Source organism: Camarhynchus parvulus, chromosome 2 (genome assembly GCF_901933205.1).
Source record: "Camarhynchus parvulus chromosome 2, STF_HiC, whole genome shotgun sequence".
NCBI lineage: Eukaryota > Metazoa > Chordata > Aves > Passeriformes > Thraupidae > Camarhynchus > Camarhynchus parvulus.
The window spans coordinates 105020475-105038453 of record NC_044572.1 but is presented as its reverse complement, the minus strand read 5'-3'; the positions used below and the strand labels follow the sequence as shown (position 1 = coordinate 105038453).

General features: G+C 38.0%; 1 protein-coding gene across 4 annotated transcripts in view; it reads left to right on the top strand.

Moving 5' to 3' along the window:
* The window catches only part of TMEM241 (transmembrane protein 241), a 55126-nt gene that overhangs the window by 2998 nt on the left and 34149 nt on the right, over nt 1-17979 (top strand). For 2 of the 4 annotated variants that reach the window (XM_030943955.1, XM_030943952.1), the window contains exons 2-10: nt 575-621; nt 2297-2374; nt 6791-6872; nt 10055-10132; nt 11489-11514; nt 13213-13264; nt 14001-14049; nt 16060-16105; nt 17056-17091. In XM_030943955.1, coding sequence (XP_030799815.1) covers nt 575-621; nt 2297-2374; nt 6791-6872; nt 10055-10132; nt 11489-11514; nt 13213-13264; nt 14001-14049; nt 16060-16105; nt 17056-17091 — 494 coding nt within the window. The remainder of the gene's footprint in view (nt 1-574; nt 622-2296; nt 2375-6790; nt 6873-10054; nt 10133-11488; nt 11515-13212; nt 13265-14000; nt 14050-16059; nt 16106-17055; nt 17092-17979) is intronic. The other 2 variants (XM_030943953.1, XM_030943954.1) reach the window with 2 other exon arrangements.

Below are 17979 nucleotides of genomic sequence, written 5' to 3'. Positions count from 1 at the left end.
GCAAACTAGCTGGCTCTGAGGGGTGTCCCACTCAGAGGGAGGTTGCTGGTTACATCCTGCTGTGATCCAGGAGAACTTAAAGGGTCACACTTAGGACTGCTGTTTATATGGTCACAAGAGAGTTGGGTTTAGGCAAAGCAATTTTCCTTCCTGGCCTCAATGCAAGTTGGTAACTTTCCTTGAAAGTTCAATAACAAAAATGTTGTTCCACTTGGGTTCTTATACAAGCAAGAAAAATTAATCTCCAAGGCTGTTTGTTAATAAGCAGGAGCTTGCTGGACAGCATTAAGTTCCTGAGAGCTGACAGTGTTCCTGATGAGCTCAAGTGGAACTTAGCCCAGGTGCTGTTCATTGAGATTGAGGCCTGTCAAGAATTTCAGAGATCATAGTGCAGCCCTATGAGGGAAGGGGGAGGAAATACACCACAAGTGAAATTACTAGACATTTTTTTGTCTTTCCTACCGAAATAAAGCAAAATGAGAACTTTTTATGTTTGTTTTGTCACTTGTGATTGTTTGTTAATACTATGAACTGTAGGTGTTTGATGTCCATTAATTTGTTATTTGTTTTCCAGTATGTCCTGTCTGTCCTGCAATTTACCTACCCTACCCTTTTTCAGGGGTAAGTATGGTTTTAACAATTGTCGTTTGAAAAGTGACTTTAACATCCTGCTGTTCCATGCTGAAGCTAACTTTACTACTTCTTGTTCTTACTGGCTTTTGCTGTCTAGAGAACATGCTTCATGAAGCCTTAATAAAGCATTCATTAATGTGTCTTGGTTAATTTTTAAACATCATGGAGGTGATGTAATTGAGATATGTAGAGTCCATAATTTCTTATTTTCCTTAAAATCCTAAGCTTCAGCATAGAAAAGTAGGTATTACAGTACAACCTCTCTTCTTTGGAAGAGAGGAAAATGTGTAAAATGTGTATTCATGGTGCATTCTTTTGCTGTGCTAGAGAAAGCCATGCTTAACCTTCTTTTCATGCTTAGCCTTGGTTGTAAGTCTGCATCATGAGTCACTATCATATCTTAATGACTGTAATGAGAAATTTATTGTTTTGACAAATGTCCATAAATGCCGTCAATGCTGTTGATGAGACATTTAGTGAAAATCTGGCCTCCTAGAGCCAAGACTTCCCCCATTTTTGAGATTGTGTTAAAATCTGCAGACACTGGGAATCTTTACTTTCTCTTTTGCTGCTTAGCATGGCTTACATTTTTGCCTGACTTGCAGTCCCAGGACTACAATCAACTGTAGGAATAATTGCCTTGGGAATCTCCGCTTACTTTGAATCTATTCAGCTCAAGTAGATATGCAGTGAATGCTTTCCTCAGTTTTGGCGCACACACACAGAGATTGTCTCTTGCACAAGGATTTTATCATATGGGAGAGGATTTTGAGTAATTTGTGTAAAATAGATGTAAATCAACAGAAAAGTGCATTTCAATGACAAGCAACTCCCTTATGGCATATGTGTTACCACAGTTATTACCTTTGCAACTCCCTTATGGCATATGTGTTACCACAGTTATTACCTTTTTCTATTATTTGGAAATGCATTTAATATCTTAATATTAGCATCTTAATATTTTTCCCTAAGTTCTGGCTTTTAAAAGTGACCTTTCCTTGGAATTTTTTTAGTGGCTCAGATGCACTTTCATTTAGACCTGTGACAGATGAGCAAAGAGGAAAAGAATGTTGTTCTCAGTACTGTTACTGTTCATTGTCCTTGGTTTTGTTCCCTGTATAGTGTAAGACTGTACTGCGTAGTCCTAAGCATGTGAAACTCACCACTGGCTTGGATAGAGCATAGTCAAACCTGCAGCAAATGTCAGGGAAACCTGGCTTTTAAGCTCTCATGTGCTCTTCATCCAAAAAAAGGTGAAGTGGGCTTTGATAGTAGCATTGAATATTTACCACTATGCATTAGTACTGCCTAGAGTGAATATTTGTTTATTTGTGCATGTGTGAGAAATATTTTAAATATTTCTTAAATGCATTGCAATGAATGTGAGTCATAAATAAGCCCACTTATATATCTGTTATGGATATTAATGTCATTTAACATTGCAATACAATATCTTTGTCTGAACTGTGGTAGATATTCAAGGATTTTCACCCAAGAAACATGGAACACCTCTCTGAAAACCACTGGCTTAAGGAAGAAGAAAGCTGATAACTTATTTTAAAGTGTAAAAGAAATTGGTGTGCATTACTTGCTACTTACTCTAAGTTATCTGCACATATTCCCTAGGCCTCACATATTATTTCCTAGTGTCATTCTGTTTCAGGTGGCAAACATTGGTGGGTGGACTTCTGCTTCACATCTCTTGGAAGCTGGGCTGGGTGGAGATAAACTTGTGTTCAAGGTACTGAAGGTTTTTTGGTATCTGCCAAACACTTATTTTCTGTAGCTGGATTACAACATAGTTAAGCTGGTCATGGATGTTATGAACTGGCTAAAATAGAGTTTGATGTATGTGGGGGTGTGGGTGTTCTGCTTCACAGATGTAGAAGAGAACTCACATTTTAGTTAAATGGGTGTTCAATGACACACACTTAAACTGACTACTTTTATAAAGTGAATTTAATTTAACCTTGGTAAGACAACCAAAAAACCCATAGTGAAAACAATAAGGATGTCTTATCCAAACATCTGTCCCTAAGAAACAATCTCTTCCCTGGATTGTTTCTTAGTATTGTAAGAGAAACCTTGGTAATGTTAGTTAAGAGCATTGACACAATCTTCTGCAAAACCCTCAGGGCTCTGAAGTCTACAAATGTGATCTGCCTTTTTCTGAGAGCTGTGTCACATAAATGGGGATCATTCACCTTTTCCTAACTGTGTCACATAAATGGGGATCATTCGCCTTTTCCTAACTGTGTCACATAAATGGGGATCATTCACCTTTTCCTAACTGATGTTAACAATAAAACTCCAAATTAAATGGTGCTTTGTAGACAGAGATCATCTGCTTGAACTGAGTGTGACAGCACAATTCAGAAGAGTCATCATGCTGTGCTCTGCTCAGGTGGATCTATTCTGCAATATGGAATGCAGTATCTTTTTCATTGTGCAAATTGGTATCATTTAGAAGACGTATGCCCACAGCAATCATTGGATCTTCATCTCAGGAGATACAAAAACCTTCCTGGGCAATGAACTGAGTAATGTGACTTGACTCTGGAGCTGGGAGAGTTTGGATTAAATGACTGCCAGACACCCCTTCTAATGTAACTTTTTCTCAGTGATTCTGTATTAGCAAGTGACAGCTGATGAATTTTCTGTTTGAGATTCAGACAGTTGGCTTGAAAAATTGAATTTCCTCACTTGGAATGAAATCCTGTAAGTATGTCAGAAAAACCAGGCTGTGTTCTGTTTTCATGTCCATACAAGTGATTACATCACTACGGAAATGTAAGTGAGGTCGTAAATGAAAACAGAATTCAGTTTCCTGTTTTATAGCTGCAATAAACTGAGGATATCATAAAAGCTGTCAGTGACTTTGGCAGAGACAGGATTAGGGTCCAAACCTTGCTTTACTAGCAGTTACTGATACATATATATATTAATATCAAATTTATATTTTTATGCAGATTTTGTCATCACAAAACAGTCTAGAAGAATACAGCCATCAGTAATGTCCTTTTATAGTTCAGCTTTTCTACACTAATGACTACTTCTGCTTCAAATAATGAAATTGAAGAAGTTGAATCTTTTTTTCCCAGCTTGGAAAAGATATTTTTTTTCTTTTCAAAACCTGGGAAGACATTAAAGAAAATAGAGGACAAGAACCACTCACTGATGTTGAAGAGGTTGAAAGGATTGGATGAAAAATTAGTTCATCTTTTGACCCTGGAGACTAGAGGCCACTAGATGTCAGCACAGTGTAGGGAAAGGGGTTGAAATCTCTCCTGAGAAACCTCTTTGTTATCTTGATTAATACAGAATACCTGTTCTAGAATAAACTGAATGGAACAAGCAGAATTAATTTACATGTTTTGGCTATAATTCATCCAGCTATTTAAGCATGAGTTTAAACCTGCCTTTCTTCACAAAGATTAGGCACATGCTTTATTGCTTTGCAGAGGTAGATTTGTAACATCTCCAGTATTAAAAAAAAAAAAATCAAAGCCAAAACAAAAAGCAGCCTGAAAACCCTAACATGGGAACCCTCTAAACCTCTAAAGCATTACCAAGAAAAATCTCACCAGCAAACAAACAAACAAACAAATATAACATGCAAAGGTGATTTTAATGCTACTACTGGGATATGGACATTTCCGTCCCCCCTTGCAAAATATCTGTCTCTGAATCTATCAGGGGAGGGGAGGGTTTTGTCTATGTGTAGGATACTTAGGAGTATCATAGCCAGTCTTCAGTCTCAAATGCTTCAAATAATAAACTGGCACCCATTTGTTTGTTTATGTCCACAAAGTCTCGATTTTTCTGTCACGTGGACTGATCTCATATACTTTCTGAGCCAGTTCATGTTATCCCAAAGTGTCTCAGCAGAATTAAGTTATTACATAGACATCATTGCCCTTTGTCTAAAGTCCAGAATACTAACCTCGCTATAAAGACCTAATAAAAACTTATTTGGAGAAATCTCACTCAGGTTTTATGGATAACCTGCTTTGCCTCTGCTTCCCCCCAGGACATACTATAAGGAACTTTCTCTCTTTGCTTCTTTACAGCAAATGTTGACTGTCTGCAAAGCTTTTTTTTAATCCAAAACAAGGGCTCTGTGAAGCACAGAGGAATGTGCAGCATCTGCCTAATGCTTCCAGTCTGCTGCCCAGCTTCTGCCTAATCCTTGTAGGCACATAAGTCTGATTGTTCTGATTGGCATTTCTTGTAGTGCTGCATTTCCCCCATAGCTAAGCAGCAGCTCAGAGCCTTTCTTTAAGTGTTGTTTGGGGGAACCTACCCATTGCCTATCATGGGATTTGGATTTAGCCCTACAACAACCACACACTCATCAGTTCTCTTCCTACTTTGCATGTACATCAGTGTGTTGCCAACAGGAGAAGCTGCTAATTGGTTTACATACAAGACAGATTGTTGATGCTGACACGTTACATCAAACATCCGTGCATTCTTTTTCAATCCTGAAATTCCCACTTGGCAGCATAAAATTCTACCCTTACATCATGGAAAAAGCATCTGAAGTCCTTTTCCATTGCACTTCGCAGAATTACATTGGAGATGAAGACATATTTGGGATTCCTACAATTTAGTGGTGGTGAACATGAAAGAGTGGTATTTTTATGTTCTAAATGAAAATTTGGTTTTTATCGTATGTTCCTTTTGTCTTCCCAGAGCCACTTTCTTTTCTTCCCTCCCCCTTTCTTCAATTTCTTGCTGTTCCCATAGTGCAGGGGTATTTTTGTTGGTGTCTGATGTGAATTCATTGGTAATGAGGTATGACAGTATTAGATCTTGGACTTGATGAGATTCCAGTTGAAGTCAATAACCTCAAAAGGAACAGTGTTTTTATAAGAATTTATGGAGACCAGTCAAGAAAACCCAGGGCAAATATTTATGCCAGTTAAAGGATCTAAACATTATTTTTCTGACCCTGGGTTTTTGTTGTCTTGGAAAATTACATGTATAATAACAGAGGAAATGTGATATTTATGGTTTTTCCCTTGTCTGTGATTACATGAATCTTTGTGCATGTTTTATCTTTATTCGTGCTGTTCTGATTTCATTGTTTAGTGGTCTGTTTTCTTGTGTTCCATGAAATGTGCTGGTGTCCCAGTATCTACAATTACGTTCAAGTTGTACATGTTAATTGGAAGTGTAATGCAAACTAAGGAGTTTGGTTTTGATTTGAGAACAAGCAGTTTAGCTTTGTTTTGAGAAGCAGCACTGCCCATTAACATTTTCTCCACTTTAATTCCAAGGTTGAGAAGAGTGAATAGGGCAGCCATGTTTTCAGTCCTGGGAAGCCCTCAATTCAGGCCTTTACCTCACAGCTACTGCTTTCTTCCCTTGCCAAAAATCTTACATTATTCTCTCTGAAATTTACCACCTACCCTATCCCTTTCTTCCCTTAAGTAACAAGATCAAAAATAGGAGAAGTGCAAATTCTGAAGCCCCTTCTCAGAACTGAAACCTGACCCTACTGTAACCGTAACCGTGGCTAAAAAAAAAATTAATCAGATCAATCTGATGACTTCATTCCTCCATTAGTTGTCAAACTGCCTCTAGGAGTTTGGCTTAGTCAAAGGAATATGATTAGGAAATCTCAAGAGATAGGCTTCCACAGAGACAATCTGATCTTTAGGAAGAATCTCTTTGTAAATCTGGCTGAGAAATGAATGTGTGGGTGGCCCAGTATATTTGTAGATAGTGAAAATGTGTGCTGTCTGTGCAAGTGAGCCATTTTATGCCTTCATTTGTCAGGTTTTGTTCCTTTCACAGAACATCAAGGAAATTAGTTGAAATGTCTTTCCTTTAACACCAATGGGAGTAATTTCTAAGGGAGGAAAAAAACCAAAAAACAACATTATTTTGGAGGCAGAGGAGCCAGGGAAAGAGTAAAACAAAAATATATCTGCAGTTAGTTCCTCTCTTGGATTAGACAAAATGAATAATTTCTAATTTGGACTCCTTAGTAAATGGGAAGAATACTGAGCAATCTGATACTGACTTTAACATGCACATGTTTGAAATTAATGTACATATGTATGTATTATTGCATTCATTGCAAGCAACTGTTGCTTTTTGTTTGTAAACAGAATGTGGTGAAATAATGGGATTTTAATTGCTTTCACAGGTCTGAAATCCTGTCATGGCTTCCTGCATCAGTACTTTTTGTGGGCATTATTTATGCTGGCTCCAGGGCACTGTCTAGATTGGTAAGAAACAAACCAGTAGAAGTCAGCTCTTTATTACCTCTACTTTGTAAACAAAGACCCTTCCCTTCATACATGGTATTTAATGCTGTTCCTGGGTTGAGGGAGAAGGAGGGAGGAGGACTTTAAATAATGGATCCATTGTTAGTGGAGCTAATGCAGTGGTCCAATCTCACTAAGCATCAAAAAGCATGTCTGTGACAGTCTGAAGCACTCAGTATCTCTACAGAGCACTTAGTGTTTTACTGAACAGATCCTCAGTGGTCTGGATTGTACAGGTAGGGAAGAAGCTGAAGAAATCAGTAGCTGTAACTTTGCAAAAGCAGGAATGGGGTTGTGGGATCTGTGGGAAATCCTTCCAGGAAACTGATGAAGACTATTTCAATGAGAAGGTTTTGATTCTTTGCAGGATTTTAAAAAATAAATAGAAAGTTGGAAAAAGATTATGGGAAGGGTTAGATAACTCAGTTTTAGGATTCATTTGCATCACAGTAATTTACCAAATGTTTACAGAATGTCAGATCTCCTTTCATGAAACTTGAATGCTTTATTCTTAAATTATATAGTCTTCCCTTAAAAATGTAAATTAAATTGGTGGCATTTATTTTTTAAAAATAACAATATTTTGCTGCTATTGTGCAGTCTGCAAGCTCAGATCCTGCACTAGTTCCCTTCTGCATTCTGTCAATGCATCTTAATGTAGCTCCAGAGCCAGCTTGCCCCTGTCACCTCCTTAGCCCTAAGCAGGATCAAAAGGAAATTTTTTTACCAGATTCTGATTGTAGCGATCCCTTGGAAATCCCAGTAGAGAGACCAGAAAAGAACAGGAGGTCTCTGTCCTTGTAAGCCGGGCTGGGGGCCTTATCTTGGACACAAATAATCTTGGGAAGGCATGTGCTCAGAAGCCCCATGCTCCCAGATCAGTTCTCTCTCAGTGTGATTGCATTTACTTCCTGTTGCTTCCTTGTTAAAGGAAGTTCCACTTGCCTTCTTTAGTGTAAGATAAGCAAAGTCCCATAAGGAAAGCCCTGTCTAGAAGCACCAATAAAGCCTTGGCAGCAGCCTCTTTTCTCCTTGCTCACCTGGGTGGTGGAGAAGTTAAGAATCACATCCTCTCTGTTATTTCTTCTTACTTCCTGGTCATCCTGAGAGTTACTGTATTTACCTCCCGTTCCTGCTCTGGTCATTCATGAGTGAACTGCACTGGAGTGGCAGAAGGGCTGTGAAGGGTTTTGATTTGTATCCCAAACCTTTCTTAAGGAGCATCTCACATTTCTTAATGGCTTTTGTTGTACACGAATGGGGATTTAGAGATCTAATTCTGTGGCCATTTTACTAGGCAAGACAAAATGAAAAGCAGTCTTAGGCCATAATTATTGCAGTGGGGCTAAATTCAATCCTATGTAGAAGCTTTACTTACAATAACTTTGTCTACAACAATTTTATGACACACTGAAAATGAAAGTGGACTCTCCCAAACTCATAGCTGAATTGGCTCATCTCAACAGCATATTTTAATTAAGTATGTTTATTTCTAAAGCAGAAATTATGTGTACTTTTATTATCAAATCCAAGGGGACCCACTTTCAAACACTCCTGTATACTGGCAAAGCTACAACTTTAATCTCTGTTTGTGCCTCTTCCTAGAGGTGCTGGCAATCTCCCCAGACCAAGGATTCAGGGCTAGAACTGGAGGAGGACTGCTTAGCTCTGAACCGTGATGATTAAAAAAAGTATGCAGAGCCATGAGAGCAGATTTGTTCAGAGTGTATTCACCCTGCCTGCCCAACCAGTAAACCTTTCTTTTCATAAGCATTAAGCCCACTCACAAATTTAAGAAATACTTGCATCAAAGGCAATAGACATATGGAGAAGGTTAAGTGGGCTAGGCAAACTGGAGCCATTGTTGGCTCCAAAACACATTTGGAAGAGCCAAAAGCAGAAGGGAGGAAAGAAAAACCCAACAAATTGGCTTTCACAAAGGGAAGAATGTAAATTCTGCTGTCAACTTTCCTTGTTTATGGGTATTTCTTGTATTTCCTATTACTGTGTCAAGCTCAGAGTATTTTATGTTTAATACTTCTGGGTTTATGTTCTCAGTTATCTAGCAACAGGGTTGAGAATTGGTTTTCAGTGCTGGTGAAGCTGGGTCCAACAACTTCATGCCTGTTGTGTTTGTGTGATTTCCATTCTTATTTTGGTGCAACTGTTGTGACTATGGACCCACCCCAATTGTCATTATGACTTAAAATGTTTAATCAGCAATGCTTATCTGGCTTCTTTTCTCTAACATGTAAAGAAAAGAAAATTACAGAAAATATGCAAAGTCATATTTGAGAGATATTTGCTGCTTTTATTACCTGGTACTTAGAAGTTTGGACATTACTGAGAAATGAATCCATTCTCTGCTACTGTGACTTAAATACCATACACGAGTGGGGAAATACTGCTTCCTAAAATGGCTTAGTGTTTAGATTATCTTAATCAGGGTAGAGAATTGCTTCTCTTTCAGCTGTCTGAGAGACCATGGAACTGATTAGGAGCAAGTATTATGAATCACTAATTCTGGTTGGGTTTGCCTGGGGCAATGGGTGTTTGATTCATTATTGTTATCATTGGGGTTTGTTTCTTAATGATTTCATGTTGGGATGGTGTCCAGATACCTCAGTGGGTATAATTTCAACATCATTGTGTATGAGCTATTGCATTTCTATCCTAATTCTGGGCAGCTCTTCCTAGTAGTAACTGAAAGCAATCACCTAAAATTGTCTTGCCCACAAATCTGTTGCTAGGAGTTGCACTGTATTCTTAGTACCAGCAGACAGAGATGGGCAACAAATGAGAACTGTTTGCTGTGGAGGCTGAAGATCCTGGGTCAGAGAGGGAAGACTAGAGACTGAAACCTGGAGCAAATCTCACTGGGGTAGCTAGATACAAACAAACTGACTGAGCCCTCAGCAGTGGGAGACGCAGCAAGCAGGTCTGCGTTTAAAGATGCTTGTGCCCATGTGCTAGTGATTGGAATGGGTTAAGTCTCTTTTAGGTGATGTGGCATGGGTTTACAGCTTCAAAAACAAAACCCCAAACCACAGACATGTGGGACAGCTGTTTCTAGGAGGACTGCCCCTTCCTGTGTGTGACTGCTCTGGGTTGATTTGAGCATTTTTGTTCTCTCCCTATGGCAGCCAATCCCGGTGTTCCTCACAGTGCACAACGCGGCAGAAGTCATAACCTGTGGGTTCCAGAAGTTTGTGCAGAAAGAGGTAATTGATCTATTAGTCTGTCATAGAACTGCCCCAGAACAAGATACCTAATTTCTCTTAATACAGGCATTAGTGCCATGTACTTTTTTGGACTCACTGTAATAGCAATTCACTACCGAGACCCTGAGAGAGCTTTTTGCTGTTGACAAGTATCTATGCTGATGTTTCCTTTCCCCTTATTTGATGAAATACTGTAAATACATGTCAACAGTCTGCTCTGCATTTTTAAGACTGGCTGGCCCTGCTTATCTTTTGCTTTTGAAAATTAATATTCCCTCTCTCTTATGCTCCACATAAAAATCTCATTGTTTGAGCTGAGAGGAATGAGGCCCTTAGATCTAATCAGTATAATAGATCTTGTGTATTGTATAATTACAGATGGGTCTCTTCTCCACATAAAATGCAGGAGGAACAGTGCATTTTTGAATTTGTTTTGAATGCTTGAGATTTTGCCCCTATGAAAGTCAGGAGAACAACTCTTGTACCCTTTTGTAAGAACTGGGATTTTTTTTTCTTACAAACTGCATTCGGGAGCCTTCTTTTTAGGCTTTTTTTTGAAATGTTTTTCTAACTGACTACAGAGCTGTTGTGTGAGCTAACACTGGGAAATCATTCATCACAAAGTTGTTTCTACAGTGGCCTCTGGCTTGCTGTGAAAGGCATCTTCCATTCATTATAACTGTTTTCTGTATAGAAGACAGATAAATGGGTGTTTGCTTCATCTAACAAACAGAAGAGATCACTAAAGTTATGCCCAAGGGACATAGCAGCGTGTGCCATGGTATGTCCCTGTGTCATTGTCCTCTGATTAGTGTCCCTGTCAAAGTGTTTCATATTTTCCTTCTATGTCACAAGCTTACGACTCCTCTCTTTAAAAACAAAAGCACAGACAAGGATAATGCAAACACAGGCCTAACAGAAAGCTCCTCAGGAATAATTTCATACCAAAATATTGGGAAAATGTCATGAGTTTAAATCAAGATTGGTTTGTATGAGGTAGTACCTAATTAGGAAAACTCAATATTTTAATACATATGCTACACAGTTTTGGTACAATTCAAGTGAAGTTTGAGGAGCAGATATAAAGTTCATGTCTGGTTTTAAGTTTACTTGCTGATAAGTAATCTGAAACTATAAATCAAGGTGAAGTAGGCTGATCCATAATCCTGATTCTTCTTTATCAGATTAAATTTGCTAAGCAGTGCTCAAATTTTGAATGCTGCTCATTGCAGTTTTAATGTGTATGGTGCAGTAAGATCAGCTGTCATCACTTTCCAGTTTTTGGAAGGAGAAAACATTATTTTACGATTTTTATCATTAAATTTTAACGTTTTAATCATACTTTCTTTTTTGCAGCAGACCTCTCATCTGAAAGTCTGTAGGTAAGCTTTTGAAACTACTCAGATTCAGATTCAGACTTGTTTTGGCTCCAGCTCTGTATTTGTTTCAGATAATGACACACCAAAACAATGAAGAATGTAAGGCACATTCCTGTGGGCAGCGAGCCTAAGTTGCAACACAGGAGTAATTAAATATTTTAATTTTTTTTAGCAATTGCTTGAATAGTTTGATATGTTTTTTCTCCTTACAAAAATGAAATGAATGATAAAACAACCCGTAACAATGCTTTTGGAAAGGCTTGGAAGGTTTGAACTTCCAGTGGGTAATTGTAAACAGTAAGAGAAAGATAATTAGTGTGTTAGAAAGTAGCTAAAAATTCCCTGCCTTAGAAATGAAGATAAATGAGATCCATTTCTGCTAGAATCATTCATAGCGAGGTGGGGGTCAGTCTCTTCTACCATGTCTCAAATGAAGGGACAAGAGGAAGTGGCCTTTAATTGCACCAGGGGAGGTTCAGATTAGATATTAGAAAAAAAATTCGCTACAAGAGTGGTTTGGCATTGGAATAAATTGCCCAGGGAGATGGTGGAGTCACCATCTCTGGAAGAGTTCAAGATGTGGCACTTGGGGATTTGGCTTAGGGTGGTTATGGTGGCACTGGGTTGGCAGTTGGACAGATGATCTTGAAGGTCTCTTGCAGCCTTGATGATTCTGTGATTCTGTGACATTCAACTGCACAACTACCAACCCTTGGTGGCCCTGGTTGTTTAGGCTTCAAAAAGGAGATGGAAAGAGACAAACAGAAATCATCCAGTCATGTATTAAAATTTTGATTCTATGCCCCCACATCCCCTTGAAGAATGGATATTTGCTTTCTTCCACATCCTGTAATCTTTTAGCTGTACTTTAGAATGGATAATGTTGGGTTATTATTTAGCGTACTTAGAGGCATTATCTTCCTAATTTCTTCCTGTTGTTTCCATTATCTGACTATGTGGCCTTGTCTTCACCACTGGATTATTTAAAATGGTATCAAGGATACCATTTTAAAAATAATCTTTATTCTGTCTTTTCCCATGCCCTTAGAAAGTAGGAAAATAAGCTGCAAAACCAAGTGCATGTTAATATTAACAGTGACAGTCCACAGAAATTCCACAGTGTATTCCCTGTAGCTTAAAGGAATACTGACTCAGCCACAGGTTAAGAATTTATTTAGCTTAAGTTGGTGGACTAGGAGAGGACCTGTGCTGTCCTTAAGACATTTCCAGTATATACCAGTTAATTCCAGCTTGCTCTGTGCTCTGGAGTAACAATGTCACTTGTAATGGAGTCACATCTGCTGGAATTGCTGTAACAGGCAATTAGTCTCAATGAAAGAACTTCTTGGTAGCCATTCAACCAGTTTTTGGCTGATTTTGGCTTTTTGAAAAAGCCTAGAGAAGCCAGATGACTAGTGAAGAAAAATATTATCTACCAAAAAAACTTGCTTATTATCACTTCTGAGTTATTTTGTGCTGCTTCTCTTCCCATAAAACTTTGCTGTGTACAAGTTATGAAGAATGCATTATGTAAAAATTTAGGTGGCAGAAATTATTTTTTAAACATGGAATAAGAAAACTAAACAAGTGAAGTGTCAGTGTAAAATGGAGTGGAATTGCCTCTACTTTACTGGGAGTAGAAATGCAGGCTGAAAGCTTTTGGTTTTGCTTTTTCTTTTTTTTTCTTTCTCTTCTCCACAGTGTGCTGTTCCTCCTGGCAGCAGCAGTGTGCCTTCCTTTGTGTGACACACAGGTGAGCTCTGCTTTGTAAAGCAGCTTGAGCTAGGCCTTGATGCTTGACATCTTGTTAGCATATGAGGGATGCAGCTTTTACTGGTAAGCTAGAGTAGGATTTCTGCAAGGGAATTGTAAATGTTTCCTGTTGCTGTGTTGTAGTCTTGCTGGGTTTACAGTGTTTGCATCATGGTAAAACCTCTGAGCAGTGTGGACATACAGCTCAGATGGTGGCTGGGGAAACCACAATTTTACTTCTGAGTAGCGCTTGCAGCAAATCACTTAGGTTTGAATTCGTTGTGTGTACTTTCAGGAATTTCCTGAATTAGTTTTGTGTTCACTGTACACGCTTTCTGTAGCTACCTGAGAAGGAAAGGAGGTGCCTCCAGAGAGTGCTCCACTCAGGAAAGATCTAAGCATTGGAGATTCTCTTTTGGAGACTTAGGAAAGCTGCTTCCTTGCTTAGATACCTCAGTTAATATCTGAAGTCAGATGAGTCTGGAAATTGGTGTACACATCTGAAATAGAATTATCCTTGCTTAGACGAGCTGAGAGCCTGCATAATTGGCATATGCCAGGTTTCTGAGTGGGACAGGAAGAATTTCAGTCTTCCTAGTCTTCTTTAGTCATCTTCCCTTTCTTTGTAGCACATTTCTCATTTGCTGTACTTGCTTTGCAAAGCTAACTGCAGGGAAAATGCAATATGTATGTTTACATGTTCGTGCTTTTATTTATGTAGATGTTCTTTATTGCAGTTTGATCCAAACGGATATTTATGGGCTCTAATTCACTTGATCTGTGTTGGTAAGTAATTTTCTTCTAGAAAAAGAATTAGGAAGAGTAAATGTATTGGAGAAACCAGCTTTATTATTTACTTACTGATATTTGAGACTCTATGTGTAAGAAACACTTGGAAAGAATGGAGATCAGTGAATATAGGAAAGTGCATTCTTTTTATAGCTTTTATGTTGAAAACAAAAACAGAACACACTGCATATTGCAGTCTGTTAACAGTGGATGACATAATGCACATACAATTTTAATCAGCACTAAGCTTTTCTGGTTGTTTTTTGATGGTTGCCTACTGAGAGAGACTTCTTTTTGAGGGTAGAAGAAACATGAAAAAAAACAAGCAATAATTTGTACTTGGAGCTTTGTTGCACACACAGACTTTATTTAAAAACTGTCAAAAATATACTAAAATATCATGGACTGTGGTCCCAGAGGAAGAATGTTGAAATGTTGGAGTTTTTTAGGCAATCATATGCATTTTCTAAAAAATTTAACAATAAGTTGCATAACCTATCAGGTTTTTTTTTTTGGTCTTTTTTTTCAGACCAAACATTTATTTGGATAAATTGTAGTTGTTCCCTGAAAAGCTAGAAACAGTCAGACTAGAAAAGCTAAAGAAAACAAGAGCAGTAATATTTAATAGGAGATTTTGGGGTTTTGGAGTATTTTGGTGGATAATAAGGGACTTGTATTTGATTCTTATTTGTCCTATATACTGAGTGAGTGACTCATTCGTATGTTAAGTCTTGTCTGCAGATTAGGGATGATTCCTTCTTTATTTCTTCTATTCATACTGTAAAATTTTCAGGGCAGAGGTAATATATTTATATGTATACCTGTCTAGGAAGGTCTAGAGATCCCCATCTGAAATGTTGTTAATATGCAAATAAGAAATAGTTTTGGTGGTTTTTTGAGAAATATCATATGGTAAACATTTGCTCATTTATATAAAAGTAAAAGCTATGGATTTCCCACTTCAAATACTTTTTTGCTATGATGAGTGATGTTCTTGCTTTCTCAAAGCCAAGGAGTCTCATTTGTAAAGCAATGCTTGGTCATGGAGGTGGAAAATTGCTTAGAGAATCTTCAGAATGCTTCATTTGTGTGTTTGAAATGTGTAGGAAGTGCCAACAGAATGTTTATGCTCAAAATATAGATGCCTTCCATCTCTCTTGGTTTTGAGAGTTGTTGATATTGCTGTTGGGAGTTATTTGTGTAATTAGATTTCCTATCTGCTGGAATGAAGGTGATACGAGAGAGGGCAAAGAGATGAACTATCTTACTGCATAGTAAATCAAGAGAGAGCATTACAGAAAGGATGAGTGTTCTACCCTTCAACTTGTGTAATGGAGGCAGAATTGAGGATATCTATTTCATAGTCTTCTACTGGATCGACTTTTCATATTCTGGTTTTCTCTGTGAATCAAAAAAATTACCCCAAAGCCTGGAAGAAAGGATATGAAAAAACAGAGCCTGAAGCTGTGTCATTTCTTCCATGAGTGCTCAAATCTTTACCCAGGACAGAAATGGAAGCTAACAAGAGGTAGATGGGTGGGTCAAGAATGTGAAGAACCTGGAGACAGTAGAGCTGAGAGAACTTTAAATAGGAAAGATGGCTCAGACCCAACAGCTCTATGTAGATGATCATATATATCTTAGAACTTACCTCCACAATGGTGTGGGCTGAAGAACCCATTCTGTGACACTTTTCTGTATGTATTTACACACAAAGCCATGCACAAACACACAATCTCTCCTTTGTTGTTGCTGTGAGCTAGAAGATGTCCTTAGAAGGACTAGCAGAACCATGAAGCATGACTGTGCTCAGAGCTGATAACACTTTGAAAACCATTAATTTGAAGAAATAGGTTCATTTTACTCACGGTTTAAGAATCCTTTGCACTGTGTTGCTAAACTGTAATTCAGAGGGGTTCCATGTCTGCCAGTACCACAGCCAAACTAGCTGTTGTTTGTCAGAATGATTGCACGATATGGCAATTACACATGTCATTTCAATTACAGGGGCTTACAAAGTATTTCACAAGTTGTGGAAACCTGGATCTTTAAGGTAATGTGTTTTCCTAGTCTTTCATAAAGAGAGATGACTGTGATGTAGGGAGCTCTGCATGATCAGCAGGAGCTGGGCCACTCCTGGTTAATCATTAATGACTTCTCTTGCAAGATGAGCCTTATTTATTGTTGGTAGCAACAGCATGTGGTTATTGATAGTTGTACTGCTAACTGGAACATTGAATTAGTTTTAAACACTGTATTATCCAAGGGTGATGACTCAGCTCTGGAAAAAGAACCCCTAATTACTGGCACAGGTGTTAAGAGGAAATATTAGTCTGTGTTCATGTGGAAAGCTACATGGTTTGAATCTGTCAGTATCTGCCTTTGTGACACAGTCTCAAAAGTGTTCAGCAGCTGGTGGCTTACCACAGGATGGGAATGGCTGAGTACCTTAAACACCTTGGAACCTTGTACTAATCCCATGTGCATGTTAGAACTGCAACCACACAATAGTAGTCTTGCAATCAGGTGGCATTGCATGTTCACAGTGTCTGTAATCTTCAGTTTTCTTTATGGATGAAGATGTTGACACTGCATATGATGTATATATACATGCATGGATAAGCTTATTTATTTCAAAACCATTTTCCATCTCTGGTTAAAGGATCTAAATTTTGGTCAGTCTCACTTTATCTTCACTTTAAATGAAACTCCTGCTGACAGTAACAACAGAATAATGTGTGGATCCTGTGTAAATGAATATGTTGGTTAATTGATAGATAATTTATTTGTGTTGGTAAAATTATTACTATATTATCTTTATAATGTATATAATTATAATATAATGTATTGCCTAATATTAACCTTATTATATATTATATCAATTAATATAATGTAACATTACAGCATTACAGAATATTACTGTTTAATGTACTAACCTGTTATACCAAATGAAGTGCGTTGCTAAAAAAAAATGCACCTTTTTTTCTTTGCCTCCTCTCCCAGTGACCTGGACCAACAGTACATCAACTATGTATTCAGGTAAATAATCAGTCTTTGATATACTAGAGCTGGTTTTATGTGGTATATGTTTTCATTTTCAGCCTTGGCTTGTTGAAGAAACTCATAGCTACTACTACTTAAATGCGTTTATTTAGCAGGACATTCACTGAAAGAACAGTGCTAAGCTGAATGGCTTAGCAGCTGAATTTTTTTGGCTCCAGTTGTAGATGGACATGCCAATATACACCTGAGGAGGTAACAAAGTGTTAATTATGAATTTTTAAACCACCACGTGCGCAAGTGATCTATCTCTTCCAGAAATAATATTTACAGAGTAACTCCCTGGCAATACCCCGCTTCAGAAAATAAAACTTGTACAAAATTGCCAGAAGAGGAGGTAGTGATTACAAAAGTACTGTGTGCAAAGAACACGAGCAGTAACTGATTGTTCAGAGTGCCATTAGCGGGATTGAGTAATTCTGGCTTTCAGTTGTTTTTCTGATTTGGAGATAGAAGAGTGGCTTGTTATTTTGTAGCTAGTGAAAGAGTCTGAGTCACTGACCAGATTCCCCTGCTTTTTTAAATCCAGTCTTTTCTTCAAAGAGCCACAAACCAGGACATTCAGTGTACATGGCTTCTGTTAGGTTTCTGTGAGACTTTATTTCAAGTAAAGTATCTAGATACTTGATTCAATTTTCTTCCATCTGAAATCACATCTATGTTGGCCTCTTTTCTTGGGTTCATACCTAAGGCCATTTGGGAACACAAAGTATGAATAATAAATTCATAGAAATTCCTTCTGTGGTCAGAAGGAGTGAAAGAGGGAGCAGAAGTTGGGAATAAGCATAACAAAAGTGAAGTTGTGCCAGTCTATTTGATTAGATGGATATATGCTCTTGTCTGGCCACATGAAAGATCCTTGATAAA